This window comes from Chiloscyllium plagiosum, chromosome 40, assembly GCF_004010195.1.
Source record: "Chiloscyllium plagiosum isolate BGI_BamShark_2017 chromosome 40, ASM401019v2, whole genome shotgun sequence".
Classification (NCBI taxonomy): Eukaryota; Metazoa; Chordata; class Chondrichthyes; order Orectolobiformes; family Hemiscylliidae; genus Chiloscyllium; species Chiloscyllium plagiosum.
In genome coordinates, this window is record NC_057749.1 from 18,672,747 (window position 1) to 18,687,833 (window position 15,087).

General features: G+C 41.3%; 1 protein-coding gene across 4 annotated transcripts in view; it reads right to left on the reverse strand.

The window, feature by feature from the left end:
• The window catches only part of trip4 (thyroid hormone receptor interactor 4), a 140,843-nt gene that overhangs the window by 108,844 nt on the left and 16,912 nt on the right, over window positions 1–15,087 (reverse strand). For all 4 annotated transcript variants that reach the window (XR_006309824.1, XM_043680516.1, XM_043680515.1 and 1 more), the window contains exons 4-7: window positions 11,452–11,664; window positions 9,832–9,916; window positions 4,364–4,478; window positions 234–449 (exon numbers count right to left, since the gene is read on the reverse strand). Coding sequence is in view for 3 of the 4 variants with exons in the window: in XM_043680516.1 (XP_043536451.1) it covers window positions 234–449; window positions 4,364–4,478; window positions 9,832–9,916; window positions 11,452–11,664 (629 nt within the window). In the remaining variant the exon portion in view is untranslated. The remainder of the gene's footprint in view (window positions 1–233; window positions 450–4,363; window positions 4,479–9,831; window positions 9,917–11,451; window positions 11,665–15,087) is intronic.

Consider the following 15,087-nt stretch of genomic DNA (forward strand, 5'->3'; position numbering starts at 1 on the left):
ACCAATTAAGGCGAGCATGCCAAACGTCTTCTCCAGCACCCTGGCTATGTATAATGTCACTTTCAAGGAACTGTGTACCTGAACCCCTAGGTCTGCCTTATTCAACAACACTCCCCAGGGCCCTACCTCTGATCAGTTATTTTGGCACAAGCAGGACTAAAGCTGGTCTGTAGAGCTCAGCTGCTGATTCAATAAAGCCAAAGCTTTCTGTGTTTGCTATGTTACAGCCAAACCTGCTATAATATTGATCCAAAGAACCCTGATCTTCAAAGATCCTCCTTCCAGCGAAGTCTATTGTGATCTGTTTTGTTCGACGGGATGCGTGTCGGAGCTCCCTTAATTCTTCTTCTCTCTTGCGTAATGCCTCCCTTTCCTGTTTGGAGAGCCACTGGTTGGTATCTGCGGCAAAGTAATCAGACTCATCGTCAATTACCTGCGTCCGGCGAGCACTGCAAAACACAAATGGATCCAGTTAATTGAGCAGCACACACACTTGACAATGAGACTAACCTTCAAACTATCAAATACTTAAATAGCTAATTATTTGTATACTAAGTGCAACACCACTGCATCAAATTCCATTTGCCCATCACTCCCCTGATCATTGACAGACATTTGCTCCTGGTGCAGTGACAAGTCATTTAAAACTCTCAGCATTGTTCTCAAACCTATGCTTATTTTTCTGTCACCTCCTTCAACCCTATGACCTTCTGGGACATTGGCACTCCATTGCTCCAGTCATGGTGGCTGTGCCTTCAGTTAGGTAAGCACCAAGCTCTTGTAATGGCCTTCCTCAATTTCTGTACCTGCTCTACTCAAGGCGCCCCAAAAATCTCTGTCGATAAGCTTTCAATCACGTTTTGCTTTTCATGGAACGTGCTGGAGTCTTTGTCCCACGCTCAGCAGCAGAAATTGATCTTTACTCAGAGCTCCTTACCATGCAGCCTGAGAGAGGCCTTTGAAGATAGACTGGAGCACATTACCCTTCTTCCAATGGTGTACAGAATATTTACATACTCCACATTAAAATTATTACAGAAGGTGTGCATGCAACAATGATATCAGCACTTGTCGCTTGCCCTCTAATCATTATTCCCCACCCCAGCTGCATTGTACTGAGTGGTTGCTGTTGGCTACCTTGTGAAGCTCTGGTTATTTGCCCAAGGTAATATGTTTTGCAATTGCCCCCTTACAATGCTGTTTTCCAGTGTTCTTTCATGAAATTATTTGTTTATACCCTTCATTTTACATCATTCGGTCCTTGGCATTTATATCATTCATTCTTCAATGAACAAAATTGTGCCCCCCATCTCTGAAAAGTGTTTCCTAGCTTCTTTTCATGGGAAGCCGGCAGACAGGATAATCAATACTGCATCCCCAAATGGATTTGGCAACTAGATTCTTCTCGCTTCCCTGGTCCCGGAGAACAAAAGGTTGAACACAACTGCCAGGTCTCACTAAAACTGGCAACCATTACGATCAACTTTAATTTATTTTTCTAATTGACAGCAGTCATACAATATGCTGTGTTAATGCCTGGTCGATCTCATTAAGGTTTATTGATATCTTTGTTCAGATTAAGAGATAGGAATTGCCTTTCAGCACGAAAGGAGTAGCTAGGGTGAGTATAGGGCTCATTAAAGATCAGCAAGGCCACCTATGTATGGAACCACAGGAGATTGGGAGATACTAAATGAGTATTTTGCATCAGTGTTTACTGTGCAGAAGGATATAGAAGCTAGAGAACTTGGGGAAATAAATAACAATATCTTGAAAAGTATTCACATTACAGAAGTGGTAATGTTGGATGTCTTCAAGTGCATAAAGGTGGATAAATCCTCAGGATTTGATTAGGTGTACCCGAGAACTCTGTGGGAAGCTAGGGAAGTGATTGCTGGGCCTCTTGCTGAGATTTGTTTTATCAATAGCCACAAATGAGGTGCCAGAAGATTGGAGGTTGGCTAATGTGGCGCTACTATTTAAGAAAGGCAGTAAGGAAAAGCTGGGGAACTATGGACTGCTAAGCCTGACATAAGTGGTGGGCAATTTGTTGGAGGGGACCCTGAGGGACAGGATTTGTGTGTATTTGGAAAGGCAAGGACTGATTAGGGCTGGTCAACATGGCTTTGTGTATGGAAAATCATGTCTACTAACTTGATTGAGTTTTTCTGAAGATGTGTAAGAGAAGATTGAAGAAGGTAGAGCAGTGGACGTGGTCTGTATGGATGTCAGTAAGGCGTTTGACAAGATTCCACATGGTAGACTGGTCAGCAAAGTTAGATCACATGGAATACGGGGAGAACCAGCCATTTGGATACATAACTGGTTCAAAGATAGAAGACAGAGGGTGATGTGGAGGGTTGCTTTTCGGACTGGAGGCCTGTGACCAGCGGTGTGCCACAAGCATCAGGGCTGGGTCCACTGTTTTTTGTTATGTATATGAATGATCTGCATGTGAATGTAGGACTAATGGATAGTAGGTTTACAGTTAACACCAAAATTGGAGGTGTAGTGGCCAGCAAAGAAGGTTACCTCAGAGTACAATAGGATCTTGATCAGATGGGCCAAGGAGTGGCAGATGGGGTTTAATTTAGACAAATGTGAGATACTCCATTTTAGAAAGGCAAATCAGGGCAGGACTTCTACACTTAATAGTAAGGTCTTGGGGAGTGTCGCTGAACAAAAAGAGACCTTGGAGTGCAGGTTCATAGTTCCTTGAAAGTGGAGTGTAGGTAGACAGGATAGTGAAGAAGGCGTTTGGTCTGCTTTCCTTTATTGGTCAGTGCAGGAGTTGGGAGGTCATGTTGCAGCTGTACAGGACATTGATTAGATTACTTTCTGAATACTGCATGCAGTTCTGATCTCCCTGCTATGGGAAGAATGTTGTGAAACTTGAAACGGTTTTCAGAAAAGAATTTACAAGGATGTTGCCTGGGTTGGAAGATTTGAGCTATAGGGAGAGGCTGAATAGGCTGGGACTGTTTTCCCACAGCACTGGAAGCTGGCAGGTGACTTTATACAGGTTTATAAAATCATGAAGGGCATGGATAGGGTAAATAGTCAAGGTCTTTTCCCCACTTTTTGTGGGAGTACAAGACTAAAGGGCTGAGGTTTAAGGTGAGATGGGAAAGATTTAAAAGTGACCTCAGAGACAACTTTTTTCCATGCAAAGGGTGATGAGTGTATGGAATGAGCTGCCAGAGAAAGTGCTGGATGCTGGACAATTACAACATTTAAAAGGCATCTGAATGGGTATATGAATAGGAAGAATAGAATGGGCCAAACGCTGGCAAATGGGATTAGATTAATTTAGGACATCTCGTCAGAATGGACGAGTTGGACCGAAGGATTTGTTTCCATGCTGTACATCTCTGTGACTCCAAGACATGAGGAGGAGGAGCTGTGCCACAGGGTGTCAGTCAATGGAGGTAATTCTGTGCAAATCAATTAACTCTCTCCCCAAACAAAATGCGCATGGCTTGGTTTCTATCTCACCAACAGGTATGAAATGTATTAACATGTGGTAGCATAAAAGCACTTCCAGCCTGACAACTGGTGTAAGTGTCTTGAAACCCCATGGAATAAAGTGGACATGGAGAAGGCAGGGACAAGAAAATGATAGGTTGAGAAACACAGCCTGTTCCTACAAGGACAATCTATTTGCAAAGTACTTGCTTACAAATGAGTCAACTGCATTGCTCATGTCAGAAATGGTGTTAGAAGTTCAGGAGACAATCACAGAGGTTATCCATGTACTAATAGAAAATGTATAATGTACAGCCACTTAACAGGATTCTAATTACCTGGTTTACTACCTATCTGTCCCTTGCAGCCCACAGTTACTCTAATTATCAAACTGGTGTAATGAACACAGGAACAGGAGAAGGCTATTCAGTTAAATGACGAGGGCTTGCATCCCAATTTCAACTTGGTTTCATATTCTTGTTAGCCTTCATTTCTCGTAGCCTTAGTTCTATATTCCAACTATAAAGGAAAGAGTTTTGCTCTATCTAACTTATTAAACCCTCTAAATTATATTAAACAGAAAATTAGAGTATGTTTAGTCCTCTCAGCAAGCAAATCCAAGCCTAGTGTCAGCACAGAGTCTTCCTATTTTAGCTCTTTTAATCCCGCAAATATTTCTGAAGAAGCTTCACTAGGCTCAAAACATTAACTCTACTTTCTTTTCACAGATACTGCCAGAACTGCTGAGTTTCTCCAATAATTTCCATTTGTTTCAGATCTCCATTGTTCTTTGTTTACTTGTAGAATAGGAGATTGTTCTAGCTCAATAAATTTACAACAGTATTTCCAAAATGATTTCGCTATTTAGCCATTCATTACCTCAGCCTCTCTCTCTTACCTGGTCTTGTCATATTCCAATAGTTTGTCTTTGTGTTTAATAGCTTTTTCCAGTCCAGCTTTCAAAACCATTTCCTGATGAGGCAGCAGATCCCGCTCAAAGATGTCAGGATTCCCTGCACGTGAAAAAGATTAACAGGCTTCAAGTTACTCTTATTACATTGGAACAGTAAAATATTTGATGTAGGTTATAAAATAGAGTCAAGTGTTATTGCAAAGTTTGCATGGAATGGTGTGCCCAATATAATTAAACATTCTGACCCAGAAGACTTTAAAACTACATCCCATCTGCTATATATAGCAAAGTCAAGTGCTTTAACTACTGAAAACATGTTTTACAATCTTGTTATATACTTAAGACAAAATATCGTGCTTCACACAGCTAATTTCATCATTCCAAGTTGTGCTACAACTGCCTTTCAACAATTCAAGCACATTAAATTTTCACAAATAACTATGCGATAAAATTCAAATTGTCTTGCTGACCGAGGGAAAAATGGTGGCCAGGTCACATTGCATTCATGGTCTCCTTTGACATAGTGCCATATAATCTTTTCTGTTCACTGGAAAAAGCAGAAGGCCTCTCTGTTTAAAACATTACCCAAAGGATGGCATATCCTGCCGGACAGTGCTCCCTCATGCTATGAATTCCATGGAGATCAACCAAGTAAAGTGATGACAGGATTTTATTTTTTTATGTTTTTTTTTCTAGTCAAAGCAAATTCAAAGTCAGTGCAAGCAGTATGAAGTTGTACTGTACCTTTAAGGGAGCTGAAACTTCTGGCTGGCACAGAGAGTGTGCTGAAAAATTTTAAAATATAACATTTGGTTGTGAAACAAATAGCTGGAGCTGTGTTGCCAAATTCGGCCAATCAGTTTAAATTATGCCCCAGATACCAAAATCCAATCGAGTTTGAATTTTACTGTTTTGGATGACATCAAACCAATGAGCCGGTCCGATGTTTTGGGGCATGTAAAATCGGGTATTTTGAACATCTGGGGAGAATAGCAAAGAGCAGCCAAGCACCAACAGACTGCCAACAGAATAGCTCTCAAAGATACCTATCCATAAGAAAGTTGTGCAGCAGAAGATCGAAGATAACCTAGAGGAATCTACAGAGAAAGTTCGACATCCGAAGACAACAACTGGCTTTAAAAATTGATTTGCTGTAAATTTAAGAGGGAATTTATCGGACCAGTACTGTAGAGTGGGAGGTAAAAAATAGGTTTAAGAGAAAGGAGTTGTATAGTTGTTGTTTAATGTTCTCTTTTGGACTTAAAAAATAAAATTGTTAATTTTTTCTTTAAATAGTGGAATTTGGGTGGTTCTTTGTCACTCATACTTTGACAGATTACAAGGCGAGGTGAGCTCTTCTGTGTGTCTGGTTTAAATTAGCAGAAGGGTTTATCCCGTATCGTAGCACAAGTTACATTACATAGAAGATATACCTCAAAACTTCCCAGGCATGTATGGCACCAAACAGTCCTGGATTCAAGATGCACAACACCAGAGATTGTAATAACATCTCTGAACAGATTGGCTAGAAAGATTTTTTTTCCAGTCAATGTCCTTCAAAGCTGTGAACTTACTCAGGCAGAAGGATATGATCACAATTTCTCATTTGACAATAATTTCCAATCAACTGCAGTTGCACAGATATGACCGTCATCAAAACTACACACTTCTTCTAACTAGCCTCAGCTCTGAACATTAAAGTCATGGGTCCCACCAGAACTGCCCTTATCCAAACCCTCAGCAACACTCCTGATCTATGTGACTGATTCTGGTCAATCAGTCCCTTTGAAATATCTGACCCAGCAACAAGAACTTTATCATTCCTCATTTCCACTCCAGAGCCACTCTTCGTATTCAGTTTTCTTCCCCCAACTACACCACAACCTCCTCTGCCCTTGTAAGAGATGGTCTCCTGAGCTAGTTTTTAAGCCAGCATGTGGACCTGTCTTCATATCCCATTTTTCCATGTCAAATGATATCTTAATACACTCCTCATAAAGAGATCAATTCCAAATCTTTCAATCTGTCATAAACACGTTTGCAAATCCACATTGACTCCAACAGCCACCGAATATTCTGGGCTAAACCTCTCTCAACACTGTACAATGACACAGATCTTACTGAGAGCAACCCCTTGCTCTCATTTCGTTTCTGCGCAGTCAATTCCCTGCTCAGAGGCTGCTGCTTTACACGAGCACATCTGCAGAGCAGGGCAGCAGGAACTAAAAACCAGTGACAAAGAGTCCTTAACCTGTTTCTACCTGTCAGAGCGAAAGTGCAACTTGACAAGAAAACAAGTGAATGATTGCTGGTTATTTCTTCCATGCCTCTTTTGATTGGTCAATAAATCCAGAGAAGTACTGTAGTGAAGAGTGCTGTTGGAAATACACTATTAAAATACTTACAAAGCAGTCCGCCTGAGTGGCACCACACCCACAAGCATCCACACCCTCCACGACTGACCCATAGTGCACACAGCTGCTAATATCCACAAGATGCACTACAGAAATTCACCCCGGATCCTCAGGTAGCACTTTCTAAATCCATGATCACTTCCATATGGAAGAACAAGGGCAGCAGATACACAGGAACACCACCAGCTGCAAGTTCCCCTCACCATCCTGACTTGGAAACATATCATAGCTCCTTCACTACCCTTCGGTCAAAATCCTACATTCCCTCTCGAAGGACATTGTGGGTCTACCTACAGCACATGGATTGCAACGTCCATGGTGTCAATGGAGTGGAGAAAGAAAAAGGAAATACTCCAGTAATAGGGGATAACGTAGTTAGGGGAATAGATGCTGTTCTCAGCAGAGACGGAGTGTCCTAAAGGCTGTGTTGCCCACATGGTGTCAAGGTTCAGGACATCTCCTCTGAACTAGAAAGAAACTTAAGAATGGGATGGTAAGGATCCAATCGCTGCAGTTCACTTAGGTACCAACAACACAGGTATGGCTTTGAAAGAGGTTCTGCTCAGGGATTCCAAGAAGCCTAAGGCCAAGATAGAAAGAAGAACCACAAAGGTAATAATATCCAGATTACTACCTAAACCACATGCAAATTGGTGTCGGGTAAATAAGATTGGAGGTGTAAAGGATTTTAAAGAAGTATTAACTCACAACATTTACTAAATATTGGTGATCAGCTTTCCAGCTGGGAAGGCAGTCAAGCAATTTGTTCTTAGGCCACAACCACCATTTCAGGAAACGTATCTCAAGTTGTTTGCCTTTCAACTACGCCCTCATCTTCTTCCTCCCCCTTACTATAACAAGTGGCATCTATCTAAGGAGCTGGTGGATCTATAACTGAACTGAACAGGAGTTACTTCTTAGACAGACACTGACTGCGCCCTTAGTGCAGAGAAAACAGAAGATTTGTTTTTGCCATTGCAGTAGCAGGTATTACCCTCATTGTGCACAAAGCTGCAGTCTCTGTGACATCCACACCAGTAATGTCACAGTCAGCGATTCAGCAGGATTTGGGAAATGGCTTCATAGTTAAAAGTTTAATCTGTGAGCCTGTGAGATAACTGTTGACTCAGGTGTGCCAGAAAGAGCCCATGGTGCCTCACCCAGCATCTCACCGACTGCCCCACTCCTTGTGCAAAGTGGCAAGTAAAAGGAACAGAGGAGGCAGTGGAATAGCAAGGGAGACACAGCAACAATGACCATACCAGTTTTGGTTCAGATTCCATTGCAGCGCAGGTACATAATAAAAATGTCAACAACTTCCTGTTCAACTACATTCACCAGAAATACACTCAAAAATTAAATGGAGACTTGTGAAATGGTCAAAAGCTTAAAGTGTTTTGATCACTTCTCCTTATTAAATGTTTCCAATACCAGAATGATATGAAATGTACTGATTAACAGCATGGTGGAAGCAGATTCAACAGTAACTTTCAAAAACTAACTGGATAAATACTTGGAAGGGACAGGACTTACTGAATTATGGGGTGAGAGCCAGGGAGTGGGAATATACGACGACAACTGAAAACAATTGTTGATTCTAATTAGCACATAAGCAGAGAATAGGAATATTCAGAAAACTAGAAGCATCTGTGATAAGGAATAATCAAGGAGAACGATATCATACTATAGAGTTACTGTTCCAGACAAGATTTGGAAGTGCGGGTGTTTGAGGTGTACAAAGTTAAAAGTCACCCAACACCAGGTTATAGTCCAACAGGTTTATTTGGAAGCACTAGCTTTCAGTGTCCACAACCACCTGATGAAGGAGCAGTGCTCTGAGTGCTTCCAAATAAACCTGTTGGACTATAACCTGGTGTTGTGTGATTTTTAACTTTATTCGAGACAACACAGTGTGAGCTGTGGGTGGCATTACTATCAGTCAGATGGCCATGAGTTTAATCTTCATGTTGGAAACCTGAGCACACAGTCCAGGCTGAGGGAGTACTGCCTTGTTTAGCCTTTCACCTTTCAGATGGAAGATTAAGTCAAGGTCTTGCCTCTCTCAGGTGGATGTAAAAGGTCCTGTGGCACTATTTCTAGCTCACCAGAAATACGTGAATAAGTAAGACAGTGTTTTATGGATATTCCTATTCAGAATCATCCTACCACAATGGGAGAGGGATTTCTAACTCAAGGCACAGATCAATTCCACTGGATTTTCTACTAGTGAATGAATTGATCAGGGAGGGATAGTTATGCTGGGAAACTGAACAAAGGCAGAGTAACATTTGACCTCCATCAGCTTCAACTCGATACGAACCCTGCCAAATCAGAACACGTAACTCCATCCTGCTTCACATCATTGAGGTGCTTCCCAGAATTAGAGTCATCACATACACTGGACCCAAACTAATCGCACACTCACTCGAGGTCCACATGCTCCAACATTCCAACAGAAAACACCCAGAAATAAATGCCATGGGTGACCTGATAGACTTTTAGATTGTAAAAGGGTTCACTAGGATAGATGTAGAGGAGTTATTCTTTATCATGGCAGGTTCAAATCTAAAGAGCATAATGATAATGGTAGGCACTGATCAATCCTATTGGGAATCTCAGAGAAATCTCTTTATCCAGTTAGGATATGAATTTAGACAAGCTGAAGCAAATTGGTACAGATGATTTAAGGGGTAGATGGATAAACATAAGAGAGAAAGAAATGGGAAGTCTGGCTGATGGAGTCACACAAAATAGGGTTGCAGGATGCCTATATGCAGCATGAAAACCAGTCTAGACTAATTTGACCAAATGTTGCTGAGCTGTACATTCTTTATAATTCTCCTTGTGAGACATTCGCTAAATTTTCAATATGCTGCCCACACCATGACTAAAATCAGCTAAATTACAACAAATCAGAAACTGAACCCAAGACTTCTGAATCTGCTGAGGTCAATTACATGCTCAATTTAAATTGCTCTAATGGAGAACATGAATAAATATTTCCTATTCATCAAAGTCACGGAGCAATAAATAACTAACCTGTAGTCCCCATCAGTTTCTTGCGTAATTTCTGACTCTTGTTTGAATCACGGACAAGGATCTCTTGCTCTTCTTTGGTACAGACCTTCAAGAGGTACATTCAATTAATCAATGATAGTGGAACTGTGAGGCTACATTTATCAAGAATAGCTTAACAAGCACTTTTCTCGAGTGTAGAGAAGGATGAAAGTTTACCCAGTAGCAGTCTAAGATAATTAAAACATTTAATAGGTTCGATTTGGTGAAGGGGTTTTCATTTATGAGGAAGTCCAAAATGAGAGATCATACACATAAAATAATCACTAAATATCAAAGAAGGAAACTCAGATAAAATGTCCTTATCAAGAGAGTGGTAAGAATATGAAATTTGGCATTACGATGGGTAGTTGAGGTGAGGAACAGATACCTTCTGAGGGGACACTAGGCACACCCAAGTGAAAGGTCAGGGTTTGAGTAAAATGGATGGAAGGAGGTTTGTGTGGACCATTTGCACTACAATAGTGCAGCCGAACAGCCTGTTTCTGTGTTGTGAAACGCTGTAAATTTCTGTTCTTCCAGGTGTATCCCTTTTTTCACTGTGTAAAAGGATGTTAGGGCAGGATTTACTTTCACTTAATCATTCCTGAAGAAGGGCTTATGCCCGAAACGTCGATTCTCCTGTTCCCTGGATGCTGCCTGACCTGCTGCGCTTTTCCAGCAACACATTTCCAGCTCTGATCTCCAGCATCTGCAGACCTCACTTTCTCCTTTCACTTTATTAAGTCACATAAGTCCCGTATATTTCATTCAAAACCTGCCCTCAAGAAATAACTGGGAGGAACTCTCCCTACTATACTCTCCTCCTTCCAATGAAATCAGTCACTTATAGAGGAAGAATTTGAAAATTAAACAAAACAAATAAAAATATGCTCCTTGTAGAGAGCTTTTGAGTTTCAACACACAGAAATGGCACTACTTTGCTTCCTTGTAGCTGTCACTTAGGGAGGTCTTGACATAAGCCAAGAACCTGGAAAGTATTCCCTCAGCCTCTCTCTCCAGGTGGCAATAACAAATATGTGCAGAAGGCCGTAGTGGAAAATATCAAAAACAAGGGCACATTCTGCAGAGTCCAGAACCGTTTACAGGTGTGAGCGCTGTCATTTGTTTTATAGACATTGAATATATCCATGACAGGAGTCTGGCTCCAAACAGACTGCTCAAACCTAAGCACTGTGGCAGTTCTACAAAGTGACAAATGGCACAAGCGGTAGTCAGAGGAAGAAATCACATTTCACAGGATACATTGGTTGGAGCTGCTGACATTGAAAAGTTAAATTAGTAAGTGCAGTTGAAATCCAAAGTTGCTGAAGCTGAACTAACAAGCTCAGCGTCAGGCTCACAGACTCACACAGATTCATCCTCTCAACTTATGGTAAAAATATTAAACATGTTGGGGAATAATACATTTTCTGGCTAATTATACTCCTGCTTAGTAACACTCCCCAAAGTATATACCTCCTCTTTTCTCCTGTTCTGCTGAAAGATCTGATTCAAGCTGACACTGGATTACATTGTAAAGTAACTTGTAGGGCCTCACATAGTCATTTTTGTCCATCATTTTGAACAGAATTGCATACTTACCAAAGTTCCACAGAACAAGCAGGGACCTGATCCCTCCTGCATGCAGATAATGCGGCCACAACTCAAGCAGTTGTTGATGAGTTGGTGAGTTTGTCCTAAGCATTCACAGGGATGACGACCAGGGAGAGTGACGGCAAGTCGATCCTCACCCTCCTTTGTGTACAGAGACAGGTACTTAGTCTTTTTCTTGGATGTAGAATTAGCCTCCTGGGCCTGGTTAAAAATAGAAACAAAACATGTCAAACATAGCAGCCAATGTGTGTGAAAGTTGGCTGTCCAAACAGCAATGAGATAAAAACAATTATGTATTCACTTTCTGGTGGTACTACTACCATGATTAAATGTTGTCCATGACACCATGGAGAAATGGAAGGTGCTGCATTTTGGAAAAGCAAATCAAAGCAGAACTTACACACTTAACGGTAAAGTCCTGGGAAGTGTTGCCAAACAAAGAGACCTTGGAGTGCAGGTTCATAATTCCTTGAAAGTGGAGTCACAGGTAGATAGGATAGTGAAGAAGGTATGCTTTCCTTTATTCGTCAGTGCATGGAGAATAGGAGTTGGGAGGTCATGTTGTGGCTGTACAGGACATTGTTTAGCCCACTTTTGGAATATTGTGAGCAATTTGGGTCTCTTTGCTTTAGGAAGAATGCTGTGAAACTTGAAATGGTTCAGAAAAGATTAACAAGGATGTTGCCAGGGTTGGAGGATTTGAGCAATAGGGAGAGCTGTTTTCTCTGGAGCATTGGAGGCTGAGGAGGGAACCTTACAGACATTTATAAAATCATGAGGGGCACAGATAGGATAAATAGACAACTTTTCCCTGGGGTGGGGGGAGACCAAAACTAGAGGGCATAGGTTTAAGGTGAGAGGGGAAAGATTTAAAAGGGACCTAAGGTGCAGCTTTCTCACACAGAGAGTGATGCATGAATGAAATGAGCTGCCAAAGGAAGTGGTGGAGGCTGGTACAATTACAACATTGAAAAGGCAACCGAATGGGAGTATGAATTGGAAAGGTTTAGAGGGATATAGGCCAAATACTATCAAATGGAAGTAGATTAATTTAGGATAGGTCGGCATGGATGAATTAGAATGAAGGATCTGTTGCCATGTTGTACATCTCAATGACTCTAAATCCCCTGCACTTTGCCAAGTAGTACCATGTGATTTTTTTGCATTCTCCTCCAAGGGTAGACCAAGTCTCAAACTGAAGTCTCAACCGAGTGTCTGTCCAGAGAGCTGGAGTGGGATTTTCACCCACAATCCTAACTGAGGATGGCAAGTTGCTATCAACGAAGCTGTAGATCTAACCTTGATCAGTAAATATTAGATCTCAACACAAGCATTTTTACTTTGCCAACCATGTCGTCATCACTAGCTTGAATCTTAAGCCCAATAGGATATTTTTAATCCTGGCTTTATAGTTTTAGGACACAAAAGTCATATCCTGATCTCTTCCCTTTCTACATTTCCTGAGAATCATACATGAGGTACTAGAAACTTTTCCTTTTCGACTGTAAACTGGAAAATGGAAGGGGGACTCTGTTATATAAATAAAGAGCAGAAAATGTGTTGCTGGAAAAGCTCAGCAGGTCAGGCAGCATCCAAGGAGCAGGAGAATCAACGTTTCGGGCATAAGCCCTTCTAGAGTCAGGAGAGCTTTTCAACTCAAAAAAACAAGTGGGATTACGTGGTGTGTATTTTAGCTGTGCAGAATAATGTTCCTTTTTCAAAGCAGTAAGGGGATAATTAGAAACTAATTGGCACCACATGTCTTTGAGATAAGAAAAATCTGCCTGGTAATAGCCCTCTGATTGTAACAAACTTCAGTTCAACCAAAGCTGTAAGTGCGGAGCAGCCAGAGATATCCAGACCTGCAAACTGAAAACATCTCTCTATATATATATGTCCACGAGATCAACTAACGGAATGAAGAATACTTTACAGAGAACAGTATATCATCATTGCTGAAATTAAAAGGAATTGAGAGACAATTTAACTCAACTTTGAGTTCTAGACCTTTGATCTTCGAGATATAGATACACCATCCCTCATCCGAAATCCTTGGGGCCAATTGTTATCCGGAATTAATGACATTTCCACAGTGAAATAAAAACAGAGTTACCTAACAGCAGATGCAAGTGTGAACAGTACAAGCGCTGAGTCACAACTGACGCCTGCCATTGCTGGGCCACGCCACATCTGAGTGATGTGGTTCAAGTGGGTGTGGAGTTGGGTCATCTGTTCACATGCCAAAATGACGCTACACACTCCACACAAAAATATTTTGGCTTTCGGAGCTGTTCGGATAGAGGATTGCGTATCTGTATTGTTTTCCCTAAAGTGTTGTTCCACCCATAATATGCATCAAGTGTCTGTATTTTGTCTCTCCTAATCAGGATTGCGCATTTATGCATTTGGAGTTTTTATGGGGATCTACTTCAGGTTGAAGAGTGGGATAGTCAGAATTCTTTCTTTCTTTCTTTACTCTACCATTTGTTACAGTCATGAGTCGTACAATGAATAGAATTATTTTCTATTGATACAAAACCTGGTGTGGATTGCTTTTGTCCTGAATAGTAGAAGTCAAGCAATCGATTGTCCTGGTAATTTAATTGGGATTTGAAACATTGTGATGGCTTGTGGAACAGTCAGACACAATTATCGGCACACACTCCAGAGTTCCACGTGGAAGTAAATTAAATTATAATGAATCACCAAAAACAATACGTCGTCGCTCCTCCGAGTGATGGACCCCAAAGCAGCACAGACTGAAGCTTGCAACAGAAAGTGGGTAAAGAGCTGATACAGGAACGTGAACTTAAATTACTTTCAAAGCACACAAAATCTCCACGGGGTGTGTGCAACCCAAATTTCTGACATTCTGCAGGATTTTTGTAACGCTATTGGGCAATTTGACAGCTATGCTGCTGGAATTCTAAAAGAGGCTCTTTACAAACAAACAAGTTTAAATGTATGGAGAACATTCATCGTGAGTGCACCTGCTACCCTCTAACAAAGAGCAAACCAACCTCTTTTATGTCAGAGTTACGTCAATTAGAAAGTTTGCCTTATTTTTAAGTGAATAAATTTATACTTAGTTGAGTAAATTTTTGTCCTCATTGCTCATCTGTGCAGCCAACAGGTCAAAGATCACAATGCCTGCTTTTAGGGAGTTGTTTATGTTCTCCATAAGTGACGACCGATCAGCTGCCAAGAGTTCAATTTTCCAACTTTCTCTGCCACAGTGACACCGCATTGTTTAGGTCAGTTGGCAGGAGGTACTGCCATTGGACACAAACTCTGACATCGCTAGATTTAAAGAAAAACAGAATTTTGTCTTCTTCATGGAAGCAGAGCTGGTCTGTCTGGTCAATTCTTTTTTTACAGGATCTCGGGAAAGTAGAGGTTAGATGATCAGTAAGAAGGGAGAGAGTGAGAGTGAGAGTGAGAGTGAGAGTGAGAGTGAGAGTGAGAGTGAGAGTGAGAGTGAGAGTGAGAGTGAGAGTGAGAGTGAGAGTGAGAGTGAGAGTGAGAGTGAGAGTGAGAGTGAGAGTGAGAGTGAGAGTGAGAGTGAGAGTGAGAGTGAGAGTGAGAGTGAGAGTGAGAGTGAGAGTGAGAGTGAGAGTGAGAGTG